General features: G+C 29.9%; 2 protein-coding genes across 3 annotated transcripts; both read right to left on the bottom strand.

Moving 5' to 3' along the window:
- Window positions 1-3,328: 3,328 nt before the first annotated feature.
- On the bottom strand, window positions 3,329-9,262 carry LOC104645815 (uncharacterized). Of its 2 annotated transcripts, none has more exons than XM_069293691.1 (8): window positions 9,022-9,262; window positions 6,553-7,322; window positions 6,234-6,422; window positions 5,997-6,105; window positions 5,829-5,887; window positions 5,538-5,739; window positions 4,317-5,447; window positions 3,329-3,711 (listed from the first exon to the last, which is right to left on the bottom strand). In XM_069293691.1, the coding sequence occupies exons 1-8, from the start codon at window positions 9,167-9,169 to the stop codon at window positions 3,530-3,532; spliced, it is 2,790 nt and encodes a 929-aa protein (XP_069149792.1). In that variant the 5' UTR covers window positions 9,170-9,262; the 3' UTR covers window positions 3,329-3,529. The 2 variants fall into 2 exon arrangements, with proteins under 2 accessions (XP_069149792.1, XP_010316679.1); XM_010318377.4 differs by having other exon boundaries at window positions 3,329-3,732; window positions 9,022-9,256.
- Window positions 9,263-13,388: 4,126 nt separating this feature from the next.
- Window positions 13,389-14,651, bottom strand: LOC101267089 (F-box protein At1g61340). The gene is made up of 4 exons (XM_004233769.5): window positions 14,479-14,651; window positions 14,120-14,344; window positions 13,948-14,022; window positions 13,389-13,866 (listed from the first exon to the last, which is right to left on the bottom strand). The coding sequence occupies exons 2-4, from the start codon at window positions 14,303-14,305 to the stop codon at window positions 13,630-13,632; spliced, it is 498 nt and encodes a 165-aa protein (XP_004233817.1). The 5' UTR covers window positions 14,306-14,344; window positions 14,479-14,651; the 3' UTR covers window positions 13,389-13,629.
- Between the last annotated feature and the right edge of the window lie 10,667 nt (window positions 14,652-25,318).

Consider the following 25,318-nt stretch of genomic DNA (forward strand, 5'->3'; position numbering starts at 1 on the left):
AGAGAAAATAGATACATTTTGAATTTGTATAACACGAGAAAGAGAGAGAGGCAAAAAAAAACTGGGCATGGGAGTATTTTTATTGTATAATTATAAGTGGATAGGACGAAAATATATGTACTTGCATGTGTATATACAATTTTCTCACGCTTTACACAAACAGAAACGCAACTATACATTTCGCTTCTGTTTGTATAAGTGAGAAAGGCGAGGGTTGCGAGCGAGATCTAGAAGAGGGGAGAAAGGGGAACAAAAATATATGTATTTATACAATTTTCTCTGCTTTATACAAATAGAAACAGTTTTTATACACTTGTGTTTGTATAAAAAGTGAGGAAGCGAGCGAGAGATTCGAGCGAGAATGGGAGAGTGGCGAGAAAGATTTTTGAGAGAGAGGCGACTGACAAATTTTGGCAAACGTTTGCTATGGAGCACAATTAAATCAGACCCTAGCTACTCCATTTATTTTAGATTATTAGTTTGCTATTATATATAATTATACCTTAGATTAATTAGTACTTTAATTATTCAAAACGATATCAAATTTGATCCCGAAACTACACACATGCATGCTGATTTTAGTTCTTTTAGGTATTATACACTCACTACCGTTCAGCCAACATAACAATTCATTTCTGTCGCTATACCTTGAATCACTCCATCTGTTTTCGAATGACTGTAGAATTCAAAATCAACTTGCTCACTTATTTCGATCAAGATTTATATAAAATTGTAACTTTTCTGCCGTTCAACTAAGGCACATAACAGATGTATTGGATCGATCTTTTTTAATAAGTAGATGTGATCGCAAACACCCCCAAGAAAGAAAGAATATATTTGGAATACCTAAATGATGATATTTATTTAAAAAGTATCCATAAATAGATACACGACAAAGAAGTTATTTAGCTCCGTGAAAATCAGATATTCAGATATAATAGTGATAACAACTGCTAGCTCTCATACGACAATTGATTGTAATACATTCTCAACCATCAAACAAACCAGCAGTTTCATACTAATAAGTTGTACTCTCACTTTTTTACCTTATTCTCTAAAACGTATCAAGGAACGCACAATTAATGAGGCGATTCAACATTCAAAACTTTATGAATTCAACTTCTAAAGATTCTAAGTAATGATTTATTTATTTTTTTACTGAGAACAACTCTCTAAAAACAAGCCCTAGCACAAATTCAATAATAAATATCTTAAGACTCACACACACGTTCCCAACACCAAAACAATTATTAGATAATAAATGCCAACAAAAAATTCACCTTATCATTGAAGGCTCAAATCATATAATTAAAGATCTTGGGCAGTTTAGGTTCATAAAAACTAATGGATTTATGTGATATCGACTTTGCTACTCAATGTGAGAAGCACTGTCAAAACTCATCGCTAAGTTATTTTATGTATTAGTCCTTTTGAAACAAATCTTAAATTGATATTTGCATTATGGAGGTCAAGGAAACAAAAACACCATCAAATATAAGCATCCGATGTAGTAAATGCTAACCAAATATTAGTTTTTCATTTTCTTTGTTTAGAAAAATATACTGAAATAAGTGGATACACAAAATATTGAAACTTCTTACAAAAGTAAATAGTAAGAAATTTTTTATGAAGACGTTGGGAAAGCGTTACAAGTCAACTTTTAGAAATTACGTGACTTTCTTGATTTTTCGCGTGTATTAGCTTATGGAGTTGACGTCTTAAATCACCCAAATAATAATTTTAAAAACTTTATGAGGATCTCCATAATAATTGTTCAAATGCAAAATCGTCATCATACCAATCATTTTAATTTTAACACTCACATAGTGTAAATTGTAGAAATGAAACAAGAGGGGTGAAAATGAACAATGTATATGTGTTTGCAACACTATGTTAAATAGAAGATAAAAGTAACACAATCAAAATCTTTTAGTTTAAATTACTTTGTATATAAACAAAAACATATTGCACAAACTATCAAGTATTATCTAGTTCATCATACGTATATGTTAATAGAAGTTCTATCAATTAAATAGCACTTAAAAAAATAAATAAAACAAAAATAAAGAATTATTTCAAGTGAAATTGATTATCTTTTCACCTATCAAAATTCAAAGAGTCACTGAATTAGAAGAGTTTCATACATTATTTTATCTTCTACACAGTGAACTTAACCTAATCAATAATTATAATGTGGTAACTAAAAAATCAAAGTGTAGTTATTGGACTTCATATTTCACCATTATGTAATTAAAATATTACTAATATTTAATAAATAAATTATTTTTATTTTTACTCAGCGAAAGAACTAAAATAATAATGCAACTTTAAAGATCTGAACTATATATTATCCTTTTTTTTTCTGCCTTCACAGACATATAAGCAAAACGGTACGGTAAAAGACAAGGTTAGAGCACATTAACATTCATTTACTTCATCTAGTCAAAAAGTATACGTAGAACTTTTGGCAAGTAATTTTCTGTACTGCTATTGATTCCCATACCCAGTAATTTTTTTTTAAAAGGATTGTAAGCCTTTTACAATAGAAAAAGATATAAATATTAAAAATTTATACAAGGTTCGAGTCGGAATGAGTATGGAGAAATTCTGTTAGAAGTTCTATCCTCAGAAAGTACTGTATAGTGCACGATTTAAATTTAGTCAATACGAAATATATTCGTACAACTGTAGCCATTATTGTTGTTAAAACACCAGGGAAAAAAGTGAGAGAGAAACAAGATATAGATAATTAATGAAGGATGGGGAGAAGTGAAGAATAGGACTTTTTTTCTATACCTGCAACTCTTGTCGCCTCAGATTAAAAAAAAAAAACTATATACTAAAACAGATTGCACCAATACTAAAGTTTGGACCTACTATTTTATTTCCATGATATTTATTAAAAGAAAAAAAAAAGGTTTTTGGGACAAGTTCACGGTAGGTATATAATAGGTCATCCGATTAGTTTGAGTGTGAAATCGACTCCTTGAGACAAGTTCAAAATGCTAATGAAAATCAACTCACATACATCTAAGGATACGATGTAGGAGTCAATGAAATAGTTAAAAATTATGACAAACTAAAGTTCAAATCGGAGGAGAAAACTCTGTTACTCAGTATCTGTGTCGATATGAAGTAGACATGTATTCAGTAGTATACTCGAGGTATTCACAAGCTCGACATAAGCACTACCATTATCACAAAAAGGGCGCAGCCCTGTGCACAAAGCACTCCCGCGTTAGTGGGGCCCATGGAAGGGCCGCACCCGAGGGGTGTGATGTAGCTGCATTATCTCAAGAAAGATAAAAATAGAAAAACACAAGAGATAGAACTTGAGATGGTAATAATCTACATTTTCTCAATAGAACTCCAAATTTCCTAAAGTTAACCTCCATATCATACACAAACTATATGATCCAGTTATGAAATCCAAACTAACCTCTCTATATGCTAACACCAATTGGTTCTTTAGTAAATTAAAAACAAGCAATCATATTCAGTGTTTCTGAATTCCATGCAGTTTCCGCAATCAGTAGAATCTGGGACCAGGTGGAGCATATACCCCAGGATGCTGTGCTCCAGAGGGATAATTTTCATGTGGTGGCCACGGAGCTGGAACCCCTTGTGGAGCGGATACCCCAGGATGTTGTGCTCCAGAGGGATAATTTTCATGTTGTGGCCTCGGAGCTGGAACCTCTTGAGAAAAGCCTGCTGGAAAGACAGAACGAAAGCCTAATGGAAAGACAGAACAAGTAAAATTAGAACTTGTTTGTTCTCCTTAACAACAATGATTATGCCAGAAATACATGGTGAGCCTCTGTATACATGAAAAATCACAGTCCAATAAGCCAAATAATAGTTTGAATAGTTCTCTCCAATAACTGGTACTATCTGTTATTTACTTTATTTTCCATTACTATTTTTTCTGAACTCTTTTTATCTTGAGCCGCGAGTCTATCAGAAACAACCGCTCTACCTCTGACTACAATTGTTTTCTACATTCGACCAGACACTACTAATTAGAGCCCAAGGTCTTATACTCTATTATCACATTTGAAAATTTGCAAACAAAGTCAACGTTCAAACAGTCTAGGAATATAATGCAATGCATCACACGTTGTTACCCCCCCTTATACAATCATGCGAACTACTGTGTGTCTGTCACCAAAAGTTATGTGAAGCTTAAAAAGTCATACTACCAAATGTACTCCAATGGTTTTCTCTTTCCTAGATTTTTTCCATTTTTATCAGGGATAAGCTATTAAAATGCAAGTAATATGAAAATGGAGTCGGAAAAAGGGCAATAGATCAGTTACCATATGGTGTAGCCATCCCCGATTCAAACGATCCTCTTGAATCAGGTGGTAGATATCCAGAACCACCGGACATCCTCAGGTAGGGATCATTCATGCTGCTCTGGTGTAACTCAGCTGCATTCTGAGCTCCAGAACCACCAAACAGCTCCCTCAGGTTGGGATCATTCATGCTGCTCTGGTGTAACTCAGCTGCATTCTGAGCTCCGAAACCACCAGACATACTCAGGTTGGGATCATTCGTGCTGCTCTGGTGTAACTCAGCTGCATTCCAAGCTCCGAAACCACCTGACATGCTCAGGTTGGGATCATTCATGCTGCTCTGGTGTAACTCAGCTGCATTCCAAGCTCCGAAACCACCAGACATGCTCAGGTTGGTATCATTCATGCTGCTATGATGTAACTCAGCTGCACTTTGAGCTCCAAAACCACCAGACATGCTCAGGTTGGGATCATTCATGCTGCTCTGGAGTAACTCAGCTGCATTCCAAGCTCCGAAACCACCAGACATGCTCAGGTTGGGATCATTCATGCTGCTCTGGTGTAATTCAGCTGCATTCCAAGCTCCGAAACCACCAGACATCCTCAGGTTGGGATCATTCATGCTGCTCTGGTGTAACTCAGCTGCATTCTGAGCTCCAGAACCACCAAACATCTCCCTCAGGTTGGGATCATTCATGCTGCTCTGGTGTAACTCAGCTGCATTCTGAGCTCCGAAACCACCAGACCTCCTCAGGTTGGGATCATTCATGCTGCTCTGGTGTAACTCAGCTGCATTCCAAGCTCCGAAACCACCAGACATCCTCAGGTTGGGATCATTCATGCTGCTCTGGTGCAACTCAGCTGCATTCTGAGCTCCAGAACCACCAGACACGTTCCTCAGGTTGGGATCATTCATGATGCTCTGGTGTAACTCAGCTGCATTCTGAGCTCCAGAACCCACATGAGGCTCATAGATCTCTCCATGGATAGCTGATCTGGCTTCCATGTCATTGCCCCTTGAATCACCGTAAGCACTGCGACTTCCATGGTGACCGAAATCACCTATGGGGTTGTAACTGGAAGGGATCGCGTAGAAGGATTCATGAGGTGCTTGAAGTTGAGGCTGAGCATACGAACTATTTAGACGTCCACCTATCCAAAGGTAAAATAGATAAGCATGGGTTTTCCAAGAAATACAAGCAAAACAGTGATACAAGTTTCACAAAGAAGAAGCAAAAAAACCTGGTACATTTCTGAGACTCTGTGATGATGAACCACCGTACGACTGCTGGTATTCCAAAGGGTACTGCATCGACAGGCTATTATGTGACTGCATTGAACTTTCACGAGAATAAGGGGTAACTTCCTTTTCTGAATTCAAGTTTGCTTTCATCTCATCCAAGCATCTCTGAGCCTCCGCCCTGCCAAGTTCTTCAAATCGTACCTATGACAAGAAAAATAGAGAACAGCATGAATGAGAAACATGAAGACAAAAATTTACAGGACTGGTATTGCTGTTCTGAAATCATTCACCTCATCAAAGTACTCATCTGCTTGATGCATGTCTTTGCTCATAGGTAAAACAAAATTCACTGCAAGGAAAATATTATAGGTTACACGAGAAAACGGGAAATCATATAAGACAACAGATTAGAGAGCTATAAAGTGTGTGCAAACACAGAACACCAATCTCTGTGGTACCTAACATCTGATTTACTGCTTCAGCAGAAACTTTTTTCCCCATTTCTTTGAACAGCTTTTCACCACGGAACTTGAGCTCGTCAGGTGTTGGAACAATCACAACAGCTATCTGATTTAGAGGCAAAACAAACAGAGATATTAGGATGCTTCATTAAAGGCCTATTGAAGAGAAGTCAGCACAAACTCTTATCATCCTAAAAGTGCTCCCTTAGTGAGAACTGGGAACAACTTCTGTACCTTCTTATAGTTTGCAAAGGGCTTCAATTTGCGCTTCCGGGCATTTTTGTGGACATTTGTCTGATCAATTATGAAATTACGAGGAATCTTGGAAGCCCTAGACAAAAGAGTGTTGAATATACCAGTAGCACGGTCCATTAAATGTTCAAATCTTCCAAAATAGTTTTGTTTGCGCAGAAAACCGGGAACCTGTCAAGGAGATGAATTACTTTTTTATGGAAATAGCAACTGAAGCACAAGTCTTCCTGTTGCTAATAAATGAAAAAACACCAGCTTCACTCTATTTTAAAAGCAAAAAAGGCGCAGTAAAATATAATACCTTCATTAGATCCAAAGCTAAATTAGTTCCAAGCAGAACATATCGCTTTTCTGGATGTTCCTTAATCCATTTCTCAGCCCAGGTACTCTTACCGGAAGCAGGTAGTCCTACCATCATCATAGCTTCACAATCGCACAGATTCGCAAAACTAGGGCCTGGAATGGCTTTCCCATCTTCCATGGCACAAGACCACGGTTTATATCCTTCTACAGGAGCTAGTCCGTCATTTATGCTAAACTGCATGTTCACAACTACATTTTTAAGCAACACATGAGGGAAAAGAGCTGAATGCCAATATAGATTTTTCATTGGACAATCCACCACTTCAAGACCAGTTGGACCTGGTCCTGCATTAAATTGCTTTGATGTTCCCAGCCACTTTCCATTTTTAGAGAAACCTATGGAAGCCATAGGGCTAGACTCAAGGTCAACACAACAAATTATTGTGTCACCAACCCCAAATCTTTCGCCATAATTAGAAATTCTTCCTTGACTAGAAAATTTTCCAGTACCCCCAAACCCAAAACTGTGCAGGGTTTCCCCAAGGTTTCCTACTGCATCATCTCCCCTTGAGATGCCAACACGACAGATCTGTTGTTGGTCTAGTGGTGTATCGTCCATCTTTACGGGCTGCTCTGCAACAATTTTGCAACCAAAGCAGTACTTTCCTCCAGTGATTCCCATATTGGCTCGAGCACCTGACCAACAATACGAAAATCCATGTTCATAAAGCCCTGAACCTAGTAGTCCATTTCCTTCAACATTGAAATCTGAAAGATAAAACAATCCACATCAAAACACAATACAATGATGAATAGACCAATAAATAACACTTTCAAATAAAAACACAGCCAACAGATATGCCACTCAGCCACTGGCTAATTGGCTCTCTAATATTTTCTAGTTCTCCCAATCCCAAAGTCCAGTCTCAAGTTTGAAAAAGTAGTCCAACTATATTTCAGCAGAAGAGAACTATGCACAAGCAACATATACTCACCAAAACATGGACAATTGTTATACCTACTACCAAACAAAAATCACAGTTTTGTTCAACGATAAAAAGTTAAGTCACAAGGAAGCGCCATACACCAATATATAGGCTATGATTCCAGGAACAGCTAACTAAAATGAAGACAAAGTAAGTGTGGAGAAACTGCCGAGCCAGATATTCATGCACAACATATATTACATGGTAGCAACAAAATCTCCGGATTTAATAAAGTAACTTTCATGTCCTCGTAATAGGAGTGTCATTGAACTGCTGGCACAAGCTAAAGGAACCGCCCATGAGACCTGGGTTCAAACTGGGTAGAGGTGCTACTTTAAATTATTATTGTTGTTTCAAAAAAGAAAAAACTTTCATGTCCTCAGAATTGGCCTTGGAAATGTAAGCTGCAATAAATCTAGTATAGTCCATTTACTCAAACACACATGCTAACGGCTAACCCCCCACCATCCAGGATTATTTGATCACTATATCGAATACTCGTGAAAATTTTCTTTTCAGCTCACTTATTCCCATAAAAGAATGCTCATAAAACCTATCCTGCCCTTCCTATTCCAATACCCAATATGACTCAACAACTAATAGTACAATCTACCTAAGACAAACCTGAGTTCCATAAATGCAAGTCTACATGAACTAAACGTTGTTGGGAAATTAATCATAAACATAATTCAACATAGTATCTTCTCGTGAAAATTTAAAATCCAAACAGGAATTATTATGATCTTTTCTATTCAGCAATTATGCACCTTGCTATCCAATATACCCCATCCATTACAAAAGAGGAAATATTGATTATGGTTATGCACAGTTTAAACGTTGGCACCGACCTTCAAGCACTAGCGTTGATCCACATTAAACAATTGTACTGATGCCCTTAAAGGTGACTTGTCGAACCAAAGAAAAATTTCATCTTTCATCTTTGATTGTCATTTGGGATTCATTCCACAATTCTACTACAGGATGTCATATTCAAACCTCCTCACACATGTCCCAGATACAGGAAAACCAAAGAGGAGACTAATGACACCATAATTTGATATTGTCAATTGTCATACCAATAAAATTAGTACAACAAGATGAGACTGAAAAAACGAAAAATCACCCATTCTTATGACAAAATCAGGGATAAAGGCTGCGTTTTGTTAGACGAAATTTAAGTGACTTGCTGATAAGCTGTTTCAGATTATTGATAACAGTTTTCTTAGTTGAAAATATTTATAGCTCAGTTTGATATCTTCCACTTCTAGTACTACCCTAAGTCATCTATCTTTTCACATTAGGGTTAGGGTTTACCATCCATATCAAAGAAAAAAAAATTTAATCATACCAAACGCACAAAGCATTAAACAAAAAACACATACAGGGGGTTCTAAAATTTGTCATTTGTAAAGGATATCCACAAAATGTAAGTCAGAATTCAAAATGAAAACGATGCAAAAAGGGGAATGTGATGTTCTTGCCTAAATCACAATCGGCAGCGTTAAGAAGTACCCTCCATGGAACTACTGGAAGCTGTGATGTATCTTCTTCTTCAGCTTCATCAACCTTCGCTTTTTTCTTGGCACCAACTTCATCAATCATAAAAAAATCACGTCTCCTCGACGCCATTGAAGAGATTTTTCAGTTTTCTGATTCTTGAAAATTTTTAGTCTTAATGGAATCGTCTTATACTAAGAACAATTTAAGACTAATGAAAATGCCTCATTATTGATATATAACTGCATTTGTCTTGTTTAAGCAAAATCATTAACACGTGTAATCTCTCTTTTTCTTTTTCTTTTTCTATTTTTTTTTCTCATGTGTAACGTATGACTTTTGTCACTACTATAACTTGGGATTTGTGCATAATAACGCCTCGTTAATATCGAGGTTTGAATTCTAAACCTCTGTAACGGAAGAAATATTATATTAATATTATTATAATTTTCAATAAATATTTTAGTTAAGGGTACTTAGTATCAATTAAATTGAAATCGATAGGTAAAATTATTTTAAAAAATAAAGTCTATAAAAAAAATCTCGCTTCATGCTCTCGAATCTAAGAATTTAAAGACAAATAAACCATATTCATCCCAACTAATCTAAATTGGTATGAGTTATTCACGTAAATATGTATATTTTTAAAGTAATTTTCAATTTATTTCTTTAAATTTGATGGATTTTAAATTTATGTATCACAAATATGTCACAAGTTCTTTTCTATAAAACATAAAAATTGGTTATGCTATATCAGTTAATCCTAGAGAATTTGTGTCGTAATAGGCAAAAAACTTATTTTACAATCTACAAAGTTATATCGTAAAAAAATAATTTAATTCTAACAAAACTTATATCGTAAGAGCAAAAAAGTTTCCAATCTTATGTTTAGCGGATTAATAATATTATAAAAATGCTACACAATTGATTATATCTTATAACTTAATTCGTACTAAACTTATATTGTGCAACACTTACTTTGAGCAAATTAAGTCATAAATAAGTATATTTAATTTGCAATCTTTTTTAAATAAGATTAAAAGTTAAAGACCATTGTGATTCATGCAATAAATTTTTAGTTGAATTTATAAATTTATTAAAGAAGAAAATGCTTCCCATTAAAATTTATATACATTATTTTGAAGGTGAAAGTGTCACGCAAATTTACGATCTTAAATTAATGATATAGAATTAAAATTCAATAGCAATTTTCATAAGTGAAGTCTGGAAAAAAAGAGTGTCAAGAGGCCTTATCAATATATTGTAGAAATAAAAAAGTTATCTCAACTAGATCCTTAACTTAAAATAAAGTATATTCAAATAATTAGGAAAAGAAAATGCATAAATGAAGTAACAGCAACAACGAAATAATGTGAAATAATAATAAAAGCAACATATAGAAAAAAGAATCATATGATAAATAATACAATTATCGAAACATATACGCGCACCAAAAATAAAATAATCATCAAATTTTTTTAAAAAAATTGATATCGCTCATAATATAGAATATCGAAGTACGATGACAATTTAACCTTTCTGGTCAGTCTTATTTAATTGGGTATAACCTTATTTAATTTCTAGTCAAGGTACCTTGGACACCAAGTAAATAAGTCAATACAACAAATTTGTACTCTCTATACAATAATAGTTGTTATCTGTTAACTTTAAATATTTCTTAAGAAATTATAAATAAAAATAATTTTACTACATCATTTTTTACTATAATAAGTACAATGTCTTAAAAAATATAATAAGAAAAATGACCATAATTAATGATAAAATTATATATATATATATATATAAAGGAGGACCATAGATAAGGTGACGTGACACCTCTCTATGGCCTCCATTTGCATTAAGCTTTTAATTTTTTTTAATAATTTTTTTACAAATAAATATTTTATTAATTAAGGATTATTTATAACAAAAAAAATTTATATTTTTTATTTATTTATCTTACTTATAATAAAAGGAGAACATAATTTATTGATTTTTATTTTTTTTAATTTAAATCATTTGTTTTATAATAAAAAATATATTACTTTATTTATACAAATAAATATTTTACTAATGTAGGAACATTTATTTAAAAAAACACTCTCTATAAATTGTTTATTTGTTTATCTCATTTCTAATCATGAAATTAGAATAATTTTTTTTTTACATTTTAAGTATTTTTATTTTTATTGTTTAATTTATTCACTAGGCGTTATAATCCATGACTTGCCCCTTTTTAATTTTTACTTTTAATAATATTCATAACTTTCATAATTTTTATATCCATAACCTCCAAATTAAATTTGAAAGTTTATTATGTCTTATGGTATTCCTTTATTTTGCCTATAAATTCATATTAGTTTCATGAAGATTCACATTTACAATTATGCTTTCTCTTTTCATCTTATAGGTTTGGTTTGTAATAAAAAAGAAGTACATGGTAAGAAATATTTCATTGCAAATTTTTATTTTTTATTTTTTCTATTTTTGTCTATATAAATTCGTATTTGGTTTGTGAATGAAACTAAAATGTAACAAAAAAAAAGTACATGAAGTTTATAAATATATCATTCTCAAGTCCTTGTTTTTTCATTTCATTATTTTATCTATATAAATTCATATTTATTTTCATGAAGATTCACATACAAAGTTATAATTTATCTTCTTCATCATACTTGTTTGTGAATTTACTAACATGTAACCAAAAAAAGTATATGAATGTAAGAAATATGTCATTCTAAAGTCTTTCTTTTATTTTTATGTACTTAGACATGCTTTCTTGATATATATATATATTTATTTATATTTGTATTATAATTTATCAAGTAAGTATGATAAAAAAATCTTTGTAATTCTTAACAATGTGTTGTCCGTATGCAATTGTTCTTTCTAATAGTTAGTTTTTCGGATATAATATAGTTTAATTATAATATTTGTTAGAGTTCAAGAAATGATTATTATTTAGTATTGTCAGTACTATTGAAAAGATAATATACAAATATATTAAATATTTATATTTCGTTCTTTCTTTTGACATAATTATTTTAATCGGTATGTGAATTCAGTTGGTTGCATAAAATGAAGAGTTTGACATGTGGATCAAACCACGATGGCGAATCTCTTTGCAAAGGAAGATGGTAGAAGGAAAAAAACATGAAGGCATAATTAGAGATTATTTTTTCACTTTGAATTGTATTAACAACTTAGTTACTTTTATAGAGTTTTTTTAATTTTGATTTATATAAATAATTTAGCTAAATATATTATATTGTCAATGCTAATAATTTGATCCTTTATTATTCTACTTTCTCTTTGTTATGAAAAAATAATATAATTATTTTATTTTAGCAATAACAACAAAATTTATGATGATTAGTTTCACTTTTATTATAATAATAAAAAATAATTAAAAATAAAATATTATTTTCATGATGTCTTTTTTTGCGTATCTAATAATCTGTCACCGTTCTTTTTTGCTTTGAAATGAATTTATGATTTTTATGTAGTCACCAACATTTTTTGTATTTTCACTCCTTATTTTTATTTATTTATTTTGCAAATAAAATCAACACATAATTAGTAACACATTTATCATCTAATAAAATTATACATTTAAATTATTTATAACTCATATCTCTTCATCTTATTTGTAACGTTTGATATTACACATTATTCATAACTTTTGTATGTTCATTTTTCGTAAATCTTATAAATATTTAATTAATGCTTAAAAATTATAATAACCAAATGTAATAATAAAATAAAATAAATCAATTTTATTTTGACGAAATCAAGGTTTGAACAGAACATTAGTACTCCTACAAAAAATAGAGAAAATTTAAACATATCAAATATTTCAACTAATACAATATATTATTATTTCAACATATTAACTCTTATTTCACTTACTTCACCACGATATATATTTTATTCTAATATATACGTATACAAAATAAATAAATATTTTTTATATGCTCAAAAAAAAATCTATGACATCACAAACAGGTAAAATATTAATATTATTTATATATTCGATACTATCTATAAATTATAAATTTTATAAGATAAACAAGTATTATTAGACATCTATTTGTAACGTAGTAAATAAATATTATTAAACAAAAGGAGTAGCCAAGTATCACTACATTTTGTATTCAAAATTCAATCATTACTAAAGTATTTGAAGTCTATATAATTTCACACACACTCAACAGTCTCTAATAATGATTTTTTTAAAAAAAAAAAAACCCATCACTATACACTTGATTAATGGAATAATTCTTCCCCATATTTTACCAAATACATTAAGATGCATAACATCACAAAACTATAAAGCAATTACAAGTTTAAATTAAAAGTGGAAAGACAATTGTCATTTAAATTAACTAAATGATACACAACAATTACTATATATTGTTATGTACACAACCTAATTTTTATGACATAAGAAGCGCCAAAAAAGAAAGGCCTTCAAACAGAATCCCCAAAATGAACTAACTAATCTTCAATGAAAGGATTGAAGAAATAACACTGGCAACTATTTCTTCTAACTAGAGACTAAAAAACCTATGATTTCTACAACAACAATACCTCTAAAACTCAGCATTCATCGCCATCCAATTATCATCATCGTCTTCTGATGCAAACAACGCAACAGAAATATCAGCAATTTTCTTCTTGCTTAACCTCAACTTGCGAACTTTCAATTGCCTCGGAGTATTTGGTGCTTCAATGTCATTGAATTCGCCTGAATCATCAATTGCATTTTTGAAACCAACCGTCTTTCTGGGTGTTGCATACTCAAAATGCAGCTTTTTTGCAATCACAGTCTGTTCATTCCACCAAAAAAAAAGCATTAATGGTATTAAATTCAATACCTTTTCTGTAAAACAAAAAAAACCCTAACTTACCGCCTCTCGAATTGCCCTTGATACATGATACAGCCTCTTCAAATCATCATGATCAACTCCACACAATACCCTAATCTGCCAAATTAAGTAAAATTATTATAACAATAAAACAGAGCAAAATAAGCTGGTCATCAACAATTACAATACACTCAAAATAGAATTAATTACTTACCAAAATATCTTGAGGCAAGTCTTCAATTGGAGACTTTTCGTGATTAAAAAACGAATTATGACTGCACACTTTCTTCATATGTATTGTAGAACTGAAATCAACATCCACTATAACTCTCTTCCTCCCAAACGAACTACTTCTCACTAGACCCGACCCGTAACTTCCACATTTTTTCCCCAATGCCATTGCACTTCCTCTTAATCAAAATCGAAAAATCCGCAAAACCTGATTATTATTTTTTCACAACAAAACCAATCAGAATCACCCAAATCCAACCAAAAACTCTTGAAATATAGCAATTAAATTTAGCAATTAGTTGCAACTCAGTGTATATATATATATATACATAGAAACATTACCTTGAAATGAAGCCCTAATTTGCGCCGCCCGATTGAAATAACGTATATTCTTCTGCCGCCTTTTACTTTCTTCAAACTTGTACACCAACTTCCTTATATACAAATGTTCCTTTTTTTTCAAAATAAATAAAAAAATAATTTGATCTTTGCCTAGAAGGCACTCGAATATTCCCATTAAAATATCTCTTGGGGTTGTGTTTTTGAATCTGATGAAGAGGGAAATGAAAATTAGCCGTTTTGAAAAAGGACACGTGGTAGTACATGATTGGTTGAAGGAGAGAGAAAAGGTAGTTTGAATGACGAGGAGTGTTGGTCGGTTCCATGTCAGCAGATCAGTAACTTATCTAACACGTTTCAGTGGATGTTACTATAATCACCTGACACGTGTTTTAGGGTGAATGAGATGCTTATACGTCATTGGATGTAGAGATAAACGGTGAGGATTTTATTGACAAGTACATTGGAATAATTTATAGTGAATGGTCTACTAGATCCTTCTTAGAGAAGTAGTCTTAAAAGGCGGCTGCTGCTGTGTTAAATTGTGATGACGAGATTATTTTATTTTTTAATTAAGTATTAAGAAGATAAATTTTAAATATGAACTTTTTTATGTGATGTTGTTGTTTTGGTAAAGAATATATTGTTGTTCGGTTGTGTATTAATTGATTTGATTTGATTTGAAATTTATCAATTTATTTAATGGTTATTGGTTTATAGAAATGTTAATCCGCTATAGAATTATTAATATATTGATTTGTCGATAATTTTTTGTTACGGGCGGGTTAATTGTTGAGATTAGACAATAATTTTTTTTTTATTGAAAATCACTTTAAAATAAAGTAAAGAATCAAATAAAACATGCAAATGAGTTCACAAATTACATTTTCTAAAAAACAACCATTTTTTTACATTGTTGAACAATCAAGAGTTTGAGGCAAAGACCAATAAAAGTAGAAACAAATTTTAAGTCAAGGAATTTATATACAAATGCTATAAATATAATTATTTAATTTATTATCAAATTATCGTTAATCCAATTAAGAAAAAACTTCAATTCTTAAGAATAGATGACTTGATAACAAAAAAATTAAAAATGTTATTAAAATCACTATACTATCAAGTAACAACCCGTTATTAATACAACAATATTTTTTTTCAATTTTGAATTATCAATTTTGATTTGATTTTCAACCAATCATGTTTGATTAGATATTATATTATGTAGCTGCACAAATTGATTTGGTTTGTAAATTGTTTGGTATTAATGCAGGTCGTCTTCAGTAAAATGTAGTCTTTAATTTTACCACAAATCTCTCTCGTAAAAATTATTCAAGTAGCTTCAAAATACTAATAAAAATAACTTAATACTGAATAAATTTATATAAGGCAGATGAAATAAAGGCTCTCATTCAAATTCTAACCATAAATATGATAGATTTTCAGCACCCACAAATATATTCAAAATTTAAAGCTAAGTTTCAGTTTTTTAAATGTCCTCTTGCCTCAATTATTGTTGTAAATTTAGTTCTTCTCTGACTCTTTGAGAACTTTATATCTATTACTTATATATAAGGGATAATAAACACATAGCTGAAGGTTAATATGTCTGCTTCAATTTTATGCTTGTTTATATACCTAGCTATTTGGCTTGGTGGATTAAGTTTCATATTTCAACCTTAAAGGTATGGGGTTCAAACCTTGTCAATATCATTTTTTATTTTTGTTTTAATTTCAGGTATTTTCCGCATGCCCAACTATTTGGCCTACTAGATTAGGCTTCATATTTACAAGACCTTAAGTTTTAATTTCAGGTATTTTTTCCCATGCCCAACACATTATTTTTTATTTCTGTTTTAATTTCAGCTTTTTTTCCCCGTAAATCAATTACTCCATCCGTTCGCTTTTTATTTGTTACGTTACGCTTTTCGAAAATCAATTTGATTAATTTTTAAAGTTAAATTAGACTACATTAATTTGATATTTTAATAAAAAATTTAGATACTCAAAACTATATTGCAATTTTTTGTATATCAATATGAGGAAAAATATACTGTGAAATGTTAGTCAAATTTTTTATGACTTGACTTTTAAAATGAAAAGTATGACAATTAATAGTGGACGAAGGGAGTATTATTTCTATAATTAAAGGCCTCTACATCTACTAATTGATTTACAAGATCTTCACATTGAAAATTTGTGTTTTAATTAGTAGATATCTTTGATTAATTTCAGCTTATTTATTGATATGAGTCTTTTGACATTTCGTATACGTAAATATATTTCTTATTCATATTTTAGTTGTTCCATCATAACAACACAAGAGACAACCAATATGTCTGCTTCACATGTGTGGTTCCACACGATAATTGACAACATATTGACTTTTGAAATTTTATTTGTGTCATATATATTGGGACAAGAAAAATAATATATATTATTTATATTACATAAGATACTATAAATTACAATAATTAATAACTTAAAGTATTTAAAATCATACTATAATTTAATTAACTTTCTAAATTTTATTTGTATCACATAAAATAGAACAAAAAATAACAGATATTGGGCCCATGCTGGCACGGGCGCATGTGTCTAGTAGTACTTACAAGTCTGAAAGAACAATTTCTCCATCACTAAAATTATCGACTTCTCCAACTAAAATAACATACATATCAACGTGATAAAAAATTTTGATATATTATTTAAAAGATGATTTTTAAATGATTCTCTAGAAACTTTAAGAACATAAGAATACATCTCACTCATAAGAATACGAGAATGCTCTATTTATCTTTTAGCCCGTCGAACACACAATCAAGATGGTGAAACTAAAATGTCTAACCAACTAAGTTAAGTGCACGTTTATGTCAACGAGTGAGATTTAATATATAATATATGTTGGTGTGATATTTTAATATTAATAAAAATATATTATATGTTAGATTATATATCATAGTATGTCAATTGGTAGACATTATATTTGTGTCTCTTTATCTCATCAATTGTGGAAGAAAGTGACCATTATAGTTTTTAGTAACTTATGCAACTACGAACTCCTTATTTCACTCCTCACTCTATCTTTATGTCTCGTAATTTATATAAAATTTGAGTAATTCATTTGATAAATTTACTACTCACTATTTTCCATATTCATCCTATAAATAGTGTGGTATTCCTTTGTGTTAGGAAGAAGTAGAAGAAGCAAGAGATGCACCAGAAAATATGGAGTACTGAAAAAGATGAATATTATTATATTGTGTATATTGAGTTAGTTTAGTGAAAGAGTGAGTTGACACAAAGAAAAACGGGAAATTTTTCAAAATGTCAATATTTTAGCATTTAAGAGGACTCATTAGCAACACTTTCAATATTTAGTAAAAATGTCATATTTTAGTTTGTTATGTATCTTATTTATATTTTTATTATTTGTTTTTATTTAAAGAATATAATTATTTAATAACAAAAGGAAGAAAATCAAGGAAGAGAATATTTCAAAAAAAGGTAAGCCATCCTTAATTTTCTCATCGGTTAATTTTCAAATAAAATTTAAATTTGTTTTTTTTTTCTCCGGAATTTTTACCTTTTTAAAATTATATTCATTCCACAATATATTCTATTTATATTTATTATATGCCAAATTTTTCTATATAGTCATTTAAGAAATATATTTGTATTTTCATATATTTTTTCCCTATATAGTTATTTTTTTTCTTCAAAAATCTTGTATGTATTTATTTCAATATGTATTTTATTTGTATTTCTATTTGTTCGACTTTTTATATAGAATTTTGTATAATAACATATAAAATACAAAAATTAGTATAATGAAAAAGTGAATAAAGTATATAATTGAAAAGAAATAATTGAATATTTAGTGTACTCATTCTTAAATAAAATACATAACTAGTTGACATACCTTTAGAATAAATCCAAATTAAATTAGAAAAAAATGTCAAATTCAGAAACAATGCAACATAATTTTTGAATGAATACAACTATTAATTGTAAAAATACATACTGACTAAAACATTATCAAAATTCAATATATACTTCCAAATTTATGAATACAAAAAACAATAAAACTATGAAATACAAAAATAAATACTAACTGTGGTACATTGACATAATTATCACACAAAAAAACAGAATACAAAATGAATTAAATAAATGAAATACGATTCCAAATCTATGGATACAAAATACAATAAAACAATGAAATACAAAAATATATAATGACTAAAACAACAACAAAATTCAATATACACTTCCAAATCTATGAATACAAAAAACATCAAAACTATAAAATATACACAATCAAACTCATATAATGTGTTACATTGACATAACTAACACACAAAAAAAAAGAACACAAAATACAATAAATATATGAAATACACAAATAAATACTAACTATAACATAATAAAAATTTCATATACACTTTCAAACGCATTGTAACATGAATTTTTTTGAATTTTAAAAATTACTAAACAAATTAAACTAAACATGCAAGACACAGAACATGCAAAAAAAAAAATCACTTCTCCAACAAATTGGTCTTCTTCAGCTTCATTATTATTAATTTGTGTGTGATTTTGCACATTGACGGATTCAGACATTTTCCCCCATCGTATATCTTTCTTAGATTTAGAAGCGGCACCTACATTGTTGTTTAATTCTTGAGTGAAAAAAAATTAAATGATGGAAAATTGGAAGAACTTTGATTATTTTGTGTCATACCTCTAGTAATTCTCTTGAAAACGTCCATTGAAGAGAGAATTATGTAGTCTCAAACCCTAAAAAATGTTTTAAGAACAACAATAAAATAAAAAAAATTAAAAAAACACTGAAATCAGTAAGTAAATAAATAAGGAATCTGAAAAACATAATACCCAAATCAATGTTAATCTTCAAATCAAATCTTGCAACGAAATTAAATAAGAATAATAGAAAATATATGTTAGAGAGAGAAATTAAAAAGAAGAATAAGGAAAGAGAGAAAAATCAGGAGATTTGATTAGGAAGAAAGTAAGAGAGAGAAATTGATAAGCTTAAGAAAAGAGAGAGAAAAATTAAAATAATATTAATATCTATCCAATTACATAAATATAGGAAAATGTGTAATCTATGAGAGAGAGAAAAAGGGTGTAAATATGAGAGAGAAAAAAAGAGTGTAAATAATGAGAGAGAAAATATTAATAATATCAGAATAATTATTTATTTTTAAAATAATGACATTTTTGACATGTTTACTAATATTATTAAAATATGAATATTATCACTAAATAAGTTAATTTTTTTGACTAGTTAGCTAAATTTCCCAAGAAAATATTCTAAGTTTTAAACTATATTCACTAAGCAAAGAGAGTAATTATATTTTAAAGGAAGGTGTTCTTGTTGTGGAGATTTGAACTCTTCAATTAATCTGGAGTTGTTTGAGTTATACAACGTTGTTGGACTGCTATATCAAGGAGGGGACAAGTCAAGAGTGATACTGCTATCGGTGAAATTGAATCTCCTTAAAGAGAATGAGATAGTCACGGCTCAGCCTAAAAATTTATTTTATTCAATTTATTTATATTATTTGTGGTATATTACACCAATAATTTTAAGTTGGCTCATGTTTGTTACCATTTGAAAGAGTTCGGATATCAAGATAAGAGTATCAATTTTTTTTATTAAAAATAGTATAACTTTTGAATATCTTTCATACATAATAATCATCGAAAATTCACCTATTCAATATAGAAAATTGAAATAACTCTTAATCGGTAAAATATACAAAAATAAAAATAATTCTTTGACCAAGAATCACAATTATCCTTTTTCTCCTTTTCTTTTAAATATTTTATATTAAGAAAATTCAAAAGAAATTATAAAATAATATTTTAATTTTAAGAAGTTGTGATATGTAGTATTTTGATTTTTGTGAACGCCTTCACTGGTCATTTTCCCTTTACACGGGCTAGACTTTTTTTTACTTTTGTTGTTCCTTAAAAGTGATAAAATTGTGCCATATATGAGAAGTGGAAATTGTATGGTTCATCCATTATGATTTTGTTACCAATTCTAACAAAGTGTAATGCTGCTCCATTCCACTACTCATGATAATTTTTTTCTTGTCCATATCTGGAACCTTTGGCTTGGTGGACTACACAAATTATGAAGGCATGAAGTGTGCTGTAAGTTTCTTATTTGCCTCATTATCTGATGGGTTTGGAACATTCATATTGTTGTTGAGGAGTGACCCTATCGTATCCTTGAGTTTCTTGGTCCATTAACCATTGGAAGTAATGGTTATTTTTCGTTTTAATTAATATCCTCCGCAAGTAGTTATTGTGTTTTGCAAGTTTCATTACTCATGTATGTTTCTTGTGTTTAGGCTAATGTTTGTTGAATCCATCACATTTTTTAGTCTATTCAATTGGTACAAGCAATTGCTAAAAAAGAATAATAATTGGAGTTGAAAATAAAAGATTTGGTAGTTGGCAAATTGGTAAGATTTGCGACCATTCTTGACTTTGCTATGTTTATATATATCATTAGTGACATAAGCATGGTTTCATCCTTCTATAAATAGAGTATTCTTGCGCATTTGTAGAACACACCAAGTTAGAGAGAAAAACCATTTTGAGAGCAAAGTGAGGTATTCGATAGACTATACAAGAAAATAGTATGTGAAAAAAAATAGAGTGTGAGCGATATTTTAGTAAGACGGAAATCAAAAGAGTGTGTGTAAAATTCCTTAGTATAGTAATATCAATTGCTCCTCTTGGCCCGTCTTATTCAGAAGGGTTTACACGTAAAATTCTTGATATCGTTATTTTCCCATTTTATTTCCATTACTTTTACCATATATATTTTTATGCTTGTCCACGTTTTCCCAACAATGTTTGCATATCATGGTCTTATTTCAGGCACGATCTAATCTAGGTCTGTCCTGGAATGTGTTGTTTTATCTTCTCTCGGCTGTCATTATTAGTCATCGGCCAATCAAACATGTAGTTTGCACAGCGCTTGTTTCATAATAGGGGGCTGTTGAAGTGCGCATTGGGAAAACGGGAAGTAAGTATTACTAATTTCCACTTCCACTACTTTTTATCTTTTTGCTAAATTTTAGACCTGCTGTATTTGATGCTGCTTGCTGTACATAGTTTCATAACTTTGCAATGCTTGTTTTATCTGTATTATTACTCTGGTTGGGGAAAATGGGTCAAACCTGGTGAGTCCTAAAAAGGGCTTGAGAAAGATCAACTCGGTTCAGTTTTGGCGATTGCGTCGGCTTAAATTGGCTTTGCCCAGCTTCCATAACTAATTACAAAGGTTCTTATAAAAGTTTTTTCAAAAATTTGTTTTAGAGTTGTTAGATTCACGAGCTATAACATACACAAAAAGTCAAGAAAATCGTGCAATTCTAAAAGTTAGCTTTTGAATGAAAACATATGCCTAAATAAAAATGGTGGAACTATATGTAATGTTCCTCACCTCATTACATAAGTCCTCAAAAAGTTTTTCGAGAATATTTCTTTGGGGTGCTCCAAGGTATAGGTTACACACGAAAAATCAAGAAAGATTTGTAATTTTTAGTGTAAATGCGAAAAATATTATGGTACTATACGTAATGCTTTCCCAATTTATTACGGAGGTTTTCATAAAGTTTTTTCAAAAAAAAAAAAATTAGTGGCCTGAAGTGCAGAATTCATGAGCTAATATATAAGAAAAACAAAGTAAGCTGTGTGACTCCTTAAAGTTGGCTTGTCAATGTGAAAATATGACTGAAAAAAAGATGGGATGGTATTAACACTTCACCCAACTCAATGACCCACATAAATTCTTTTAGAATATTTTTTGGGTGCTCTAAGGAAAATTATGAGCTGATGCATACGAAAAAATAAAAAATTGTAAATGCGAAAATATGTTTTAAAAAAATGATGGGACAATACGTAATGCTTTCCCAACATACTAAGGAGGTACTCATAAACTTTGTTTTAAAAAAAAATTGATGCTTCGAATAGTCAGATCCATGGTCTAGTATAAACGAAAAATAAAGAAAGTAGAAATATTTCTAAAAATTTTCTTGTAAATGTGAAAATATGGTTGAAAAAATAGTGAGATTGTGTACGTAACGTTTTCCCAACTTATTACGGAGATTTTTATAAAGTTTCTAGATATTTCTTTTATGTGTTCTGAGGCACTAGATCTATGGGCTAAAAATCAAGAAAGTCATTTAATTCCTAAGAATTTTGTGACGTCCCGTCACAATTCCAGCCAGATTTAGCAACCGAATGGGGCAGAAGGATCTAGAGTTGTGAAGAGGTTTATAGAGAACTCTAGAACCTTCTAGATCTCTGGAGAAGATTAGAGAATTCCCTAGAATACTTTAGATCATTTTGGAAGAGTTTGGCATATTCTAGAGAGTGTAGAATTCTCTAAAATATGGACTAAAGTGTAATTACTTTAGGGACTTCTAGAATAGTATTTATTTACTCTTAGATTCTTACGAAGTAGTATAAATAGGAGGGCCTCTCATTTGTAACTCATCCAACAATCCAACCAAAGTTGTAAGCAAAGCTCCCAAGCTTAATACAAATCATCTTCCAAAGTTCTTTCTAAATCTTTCTTTACATTCTCTTAGCGTTCCTAGTCTTAAAGGCTTACTTGAGCTTACAGGATCGTGAAAGATTCGTGAGTAAGTTGTCGAGTGCCGCACGCAGTCTTAGCAAATACTCTAAATCCGTGACAATTAGCTTGTAAATGTCAATATATGTCTGGAAAAAATAAGGAACCATATGTAACATTTCTCGAAAATCAACACGGATGTCCTCGTTAAAAATTTTAGAATTTTTTTGGTTGTTCCAATGCGCCATATCTATAGGCTAATAGACACGAAAATCAAGAAAGTTATATAATTTATAAAAGTTATTTTGTAAATGCAAAAATATGCATGAAAATGATAGAAATGTACAATATGCTTCTTTGTTGTTACTTTATGAATTTCTTCGACCTTAATTTTTACTACTTAAAAAAAAATCATATTAAAATCATGTAAACGAGTATTATAAGAATGGAGTTATTAAGCTTCATTTTCTTTAGGTTTTACTAATAAAAATCAACAAGATCATTCTGTTCTATTAAAAGTGCAAAAAGTCTAAATCAAAAGTTAAAATTATTAAAATATCTTAGTATATTTATCATTTTTTTTAAAAAAAAAATGGATTGTCTATAAAAATCTTTCATCTACCTTTAAATCTCTATGAACTTTTTATTTACAAGTTTAATATGTATCATGTATTTTTTCTTCATCTTTAGCTTCCAACCGTTTAAATATATCATATTCTTAATCAAAGTATATATATATATATATATATATATATATATATATATATATATATATATATATATATATATATATATATATATATATATATATATATATATATATATATTAGGTAAAGTTATACTTTATAATTTTCCTTTTATAGTCTTAATCGAATTCACAAAAAAAAAATTAAAAATACACATAAAAACATAATTACACCAAAGATAATTTTTGGTTGGTTAGGCTTGTTTCTACTTTGAGTATTGATATTTAAAAATGTTATCTTTGCCAAATCAATAGGTAAGAAGAGATTGTACATTATATCAAAAGAAACAGGATCTAATAACTTGAGATAATGAATAAATATCCCTTCGATCTATGTTCAAAATTTCAGAAACACACTTATATTATACTAAAGTTTTATTATTCTTCTGAACTTATTTTATAAATAATTTTCTTTCCCTTTTCGTTCTACGTGACAATATCTTGTGGTTCCAGCGTGTGCTAACATTTTTTTTCAAACTAATGTCACGTAGGCCGAAAAAGGGTATTTATAAAATAAATTTAGGGGGTAATAGAACTTTAGTATAATATAAGTGTGTCTTTGAGATTTCAGACATAAATTGAAGGGGTACTTATACATTTTTTCAATAACTTTGCTAATTAAAAGCGAAATTAGAAAATAAAGTAAGAAAATCGAGAATTTCTTTGAAGAGATATTTCTTCTTTTTAAAGAGAGCTTCCCAAGTAGAATTAAGTTATTACTTTAAGAATTTGCACTTTTACTTTAGTATATACTCAATGTTTTTTAATTTAATATTTATGTAATTTTTTGAAATTTTATAATCTATAAAATTGAGCTACATAGTCCAAACTAATAAGTATAAAATATTGTGAATGTTACGATAACACTTAATTACGTATAGGTAGAAAGTTGACAGTTAGAGGTGGATAACTGGAAACAGCAACAAATTCACTGTATCGTCCAATAATAATTAAATTAACAAAAGAATAAAGCAATATAAGTTGTGGTGCCAGTATTGGTAGACCCCAAATTAAAAGCAATTTTCTAGACATAAATATTAGCAATTCTTCTTCAGCTCAATTTTACTTGTTATAATTGCTGTAAATAATGGTCCAAAATACTTTTTTACTATAGTTTAGAAAATTAAGTCGAGAAGAATTATTGTGTCTATTTTAATTTATTTATCTGGCTAATTTATTGAAAATTTGGTTTGGAAAAAGATATATTCGTTCTTTTATGGTTATGCAAATCACGTGCATGGCTACAAATATAATCCAACTTTGTCGTTTCGATATTGGTATACAGCTTGACGCTTTTCCTAATCCAAATTATTTGGATGTATTATTTATTCAATTTATATGTTTCGTTCGTTCATTTTTATTTATTTGTTATATAAAAAAGTATCAACGAAAAGAACTAATGACTATATAATAAGTAGCGAAAGTCGTAATATTTTATATTTCACTAACTTAAAAATTTCTCCATGAAGTTGATA

Source organism: Solanum lycopersicum, chromosome 2 (assembly GCF_036512215.1).
Source record: "Solanum lycopersicum chromosome 2, SLM_r2.1".
Lineage (NCBI taxonomy): Eukaryota > Viridiplantae > Streptophyta > Magnoliopsida > Solanales > Solanaceae > Solanum > Solanum lycopersicum.

Coding starts and splice junctions, on each gene's coding strand:
- LOC104645815 (XM_010318377.4), bottom strand. CDS start 9,169: ATGGCGTCGAGGAGACGTGATTTTTTTATGATTGATGAAGTTGGTGCC. Junction 5,448..5,537: donor GAGTCTCAGAAATGTACCAG/GTTTTTTTGCTT, acceptor ACCTTTGGATAG/GTGGACGTCTAAATAGTTCG. Junction 3,733..4,316: donor GGGGATGGCTACACCATATG/GTAACTGATCTA, acceptor TCTTTCCATTAG/GCTTTCGTTCTGTCTTTCCA.
- LOC101267089 (XM_004233769.5), bottom strand. CDS start 14,305: ATGGCATTGGGGAAAAAATGTGGAAGTTACGGGTCGGGTCTAGTGAGA. Junction 14,023..14,119: donor ACTTGCCTCAAGATATTTTG/GTAAGTAATTAA, acceptor TTAATTTGGCAG/ATTAGGGTATTGTGTGGAGT. Junction 13,867..13,947: donor CAAGGGCAATTCGAGAGGCG/GTAAGTTAGGGT, acceptor TGGAATGAACAG/ACTGTGATTGCAAAAAAGCT.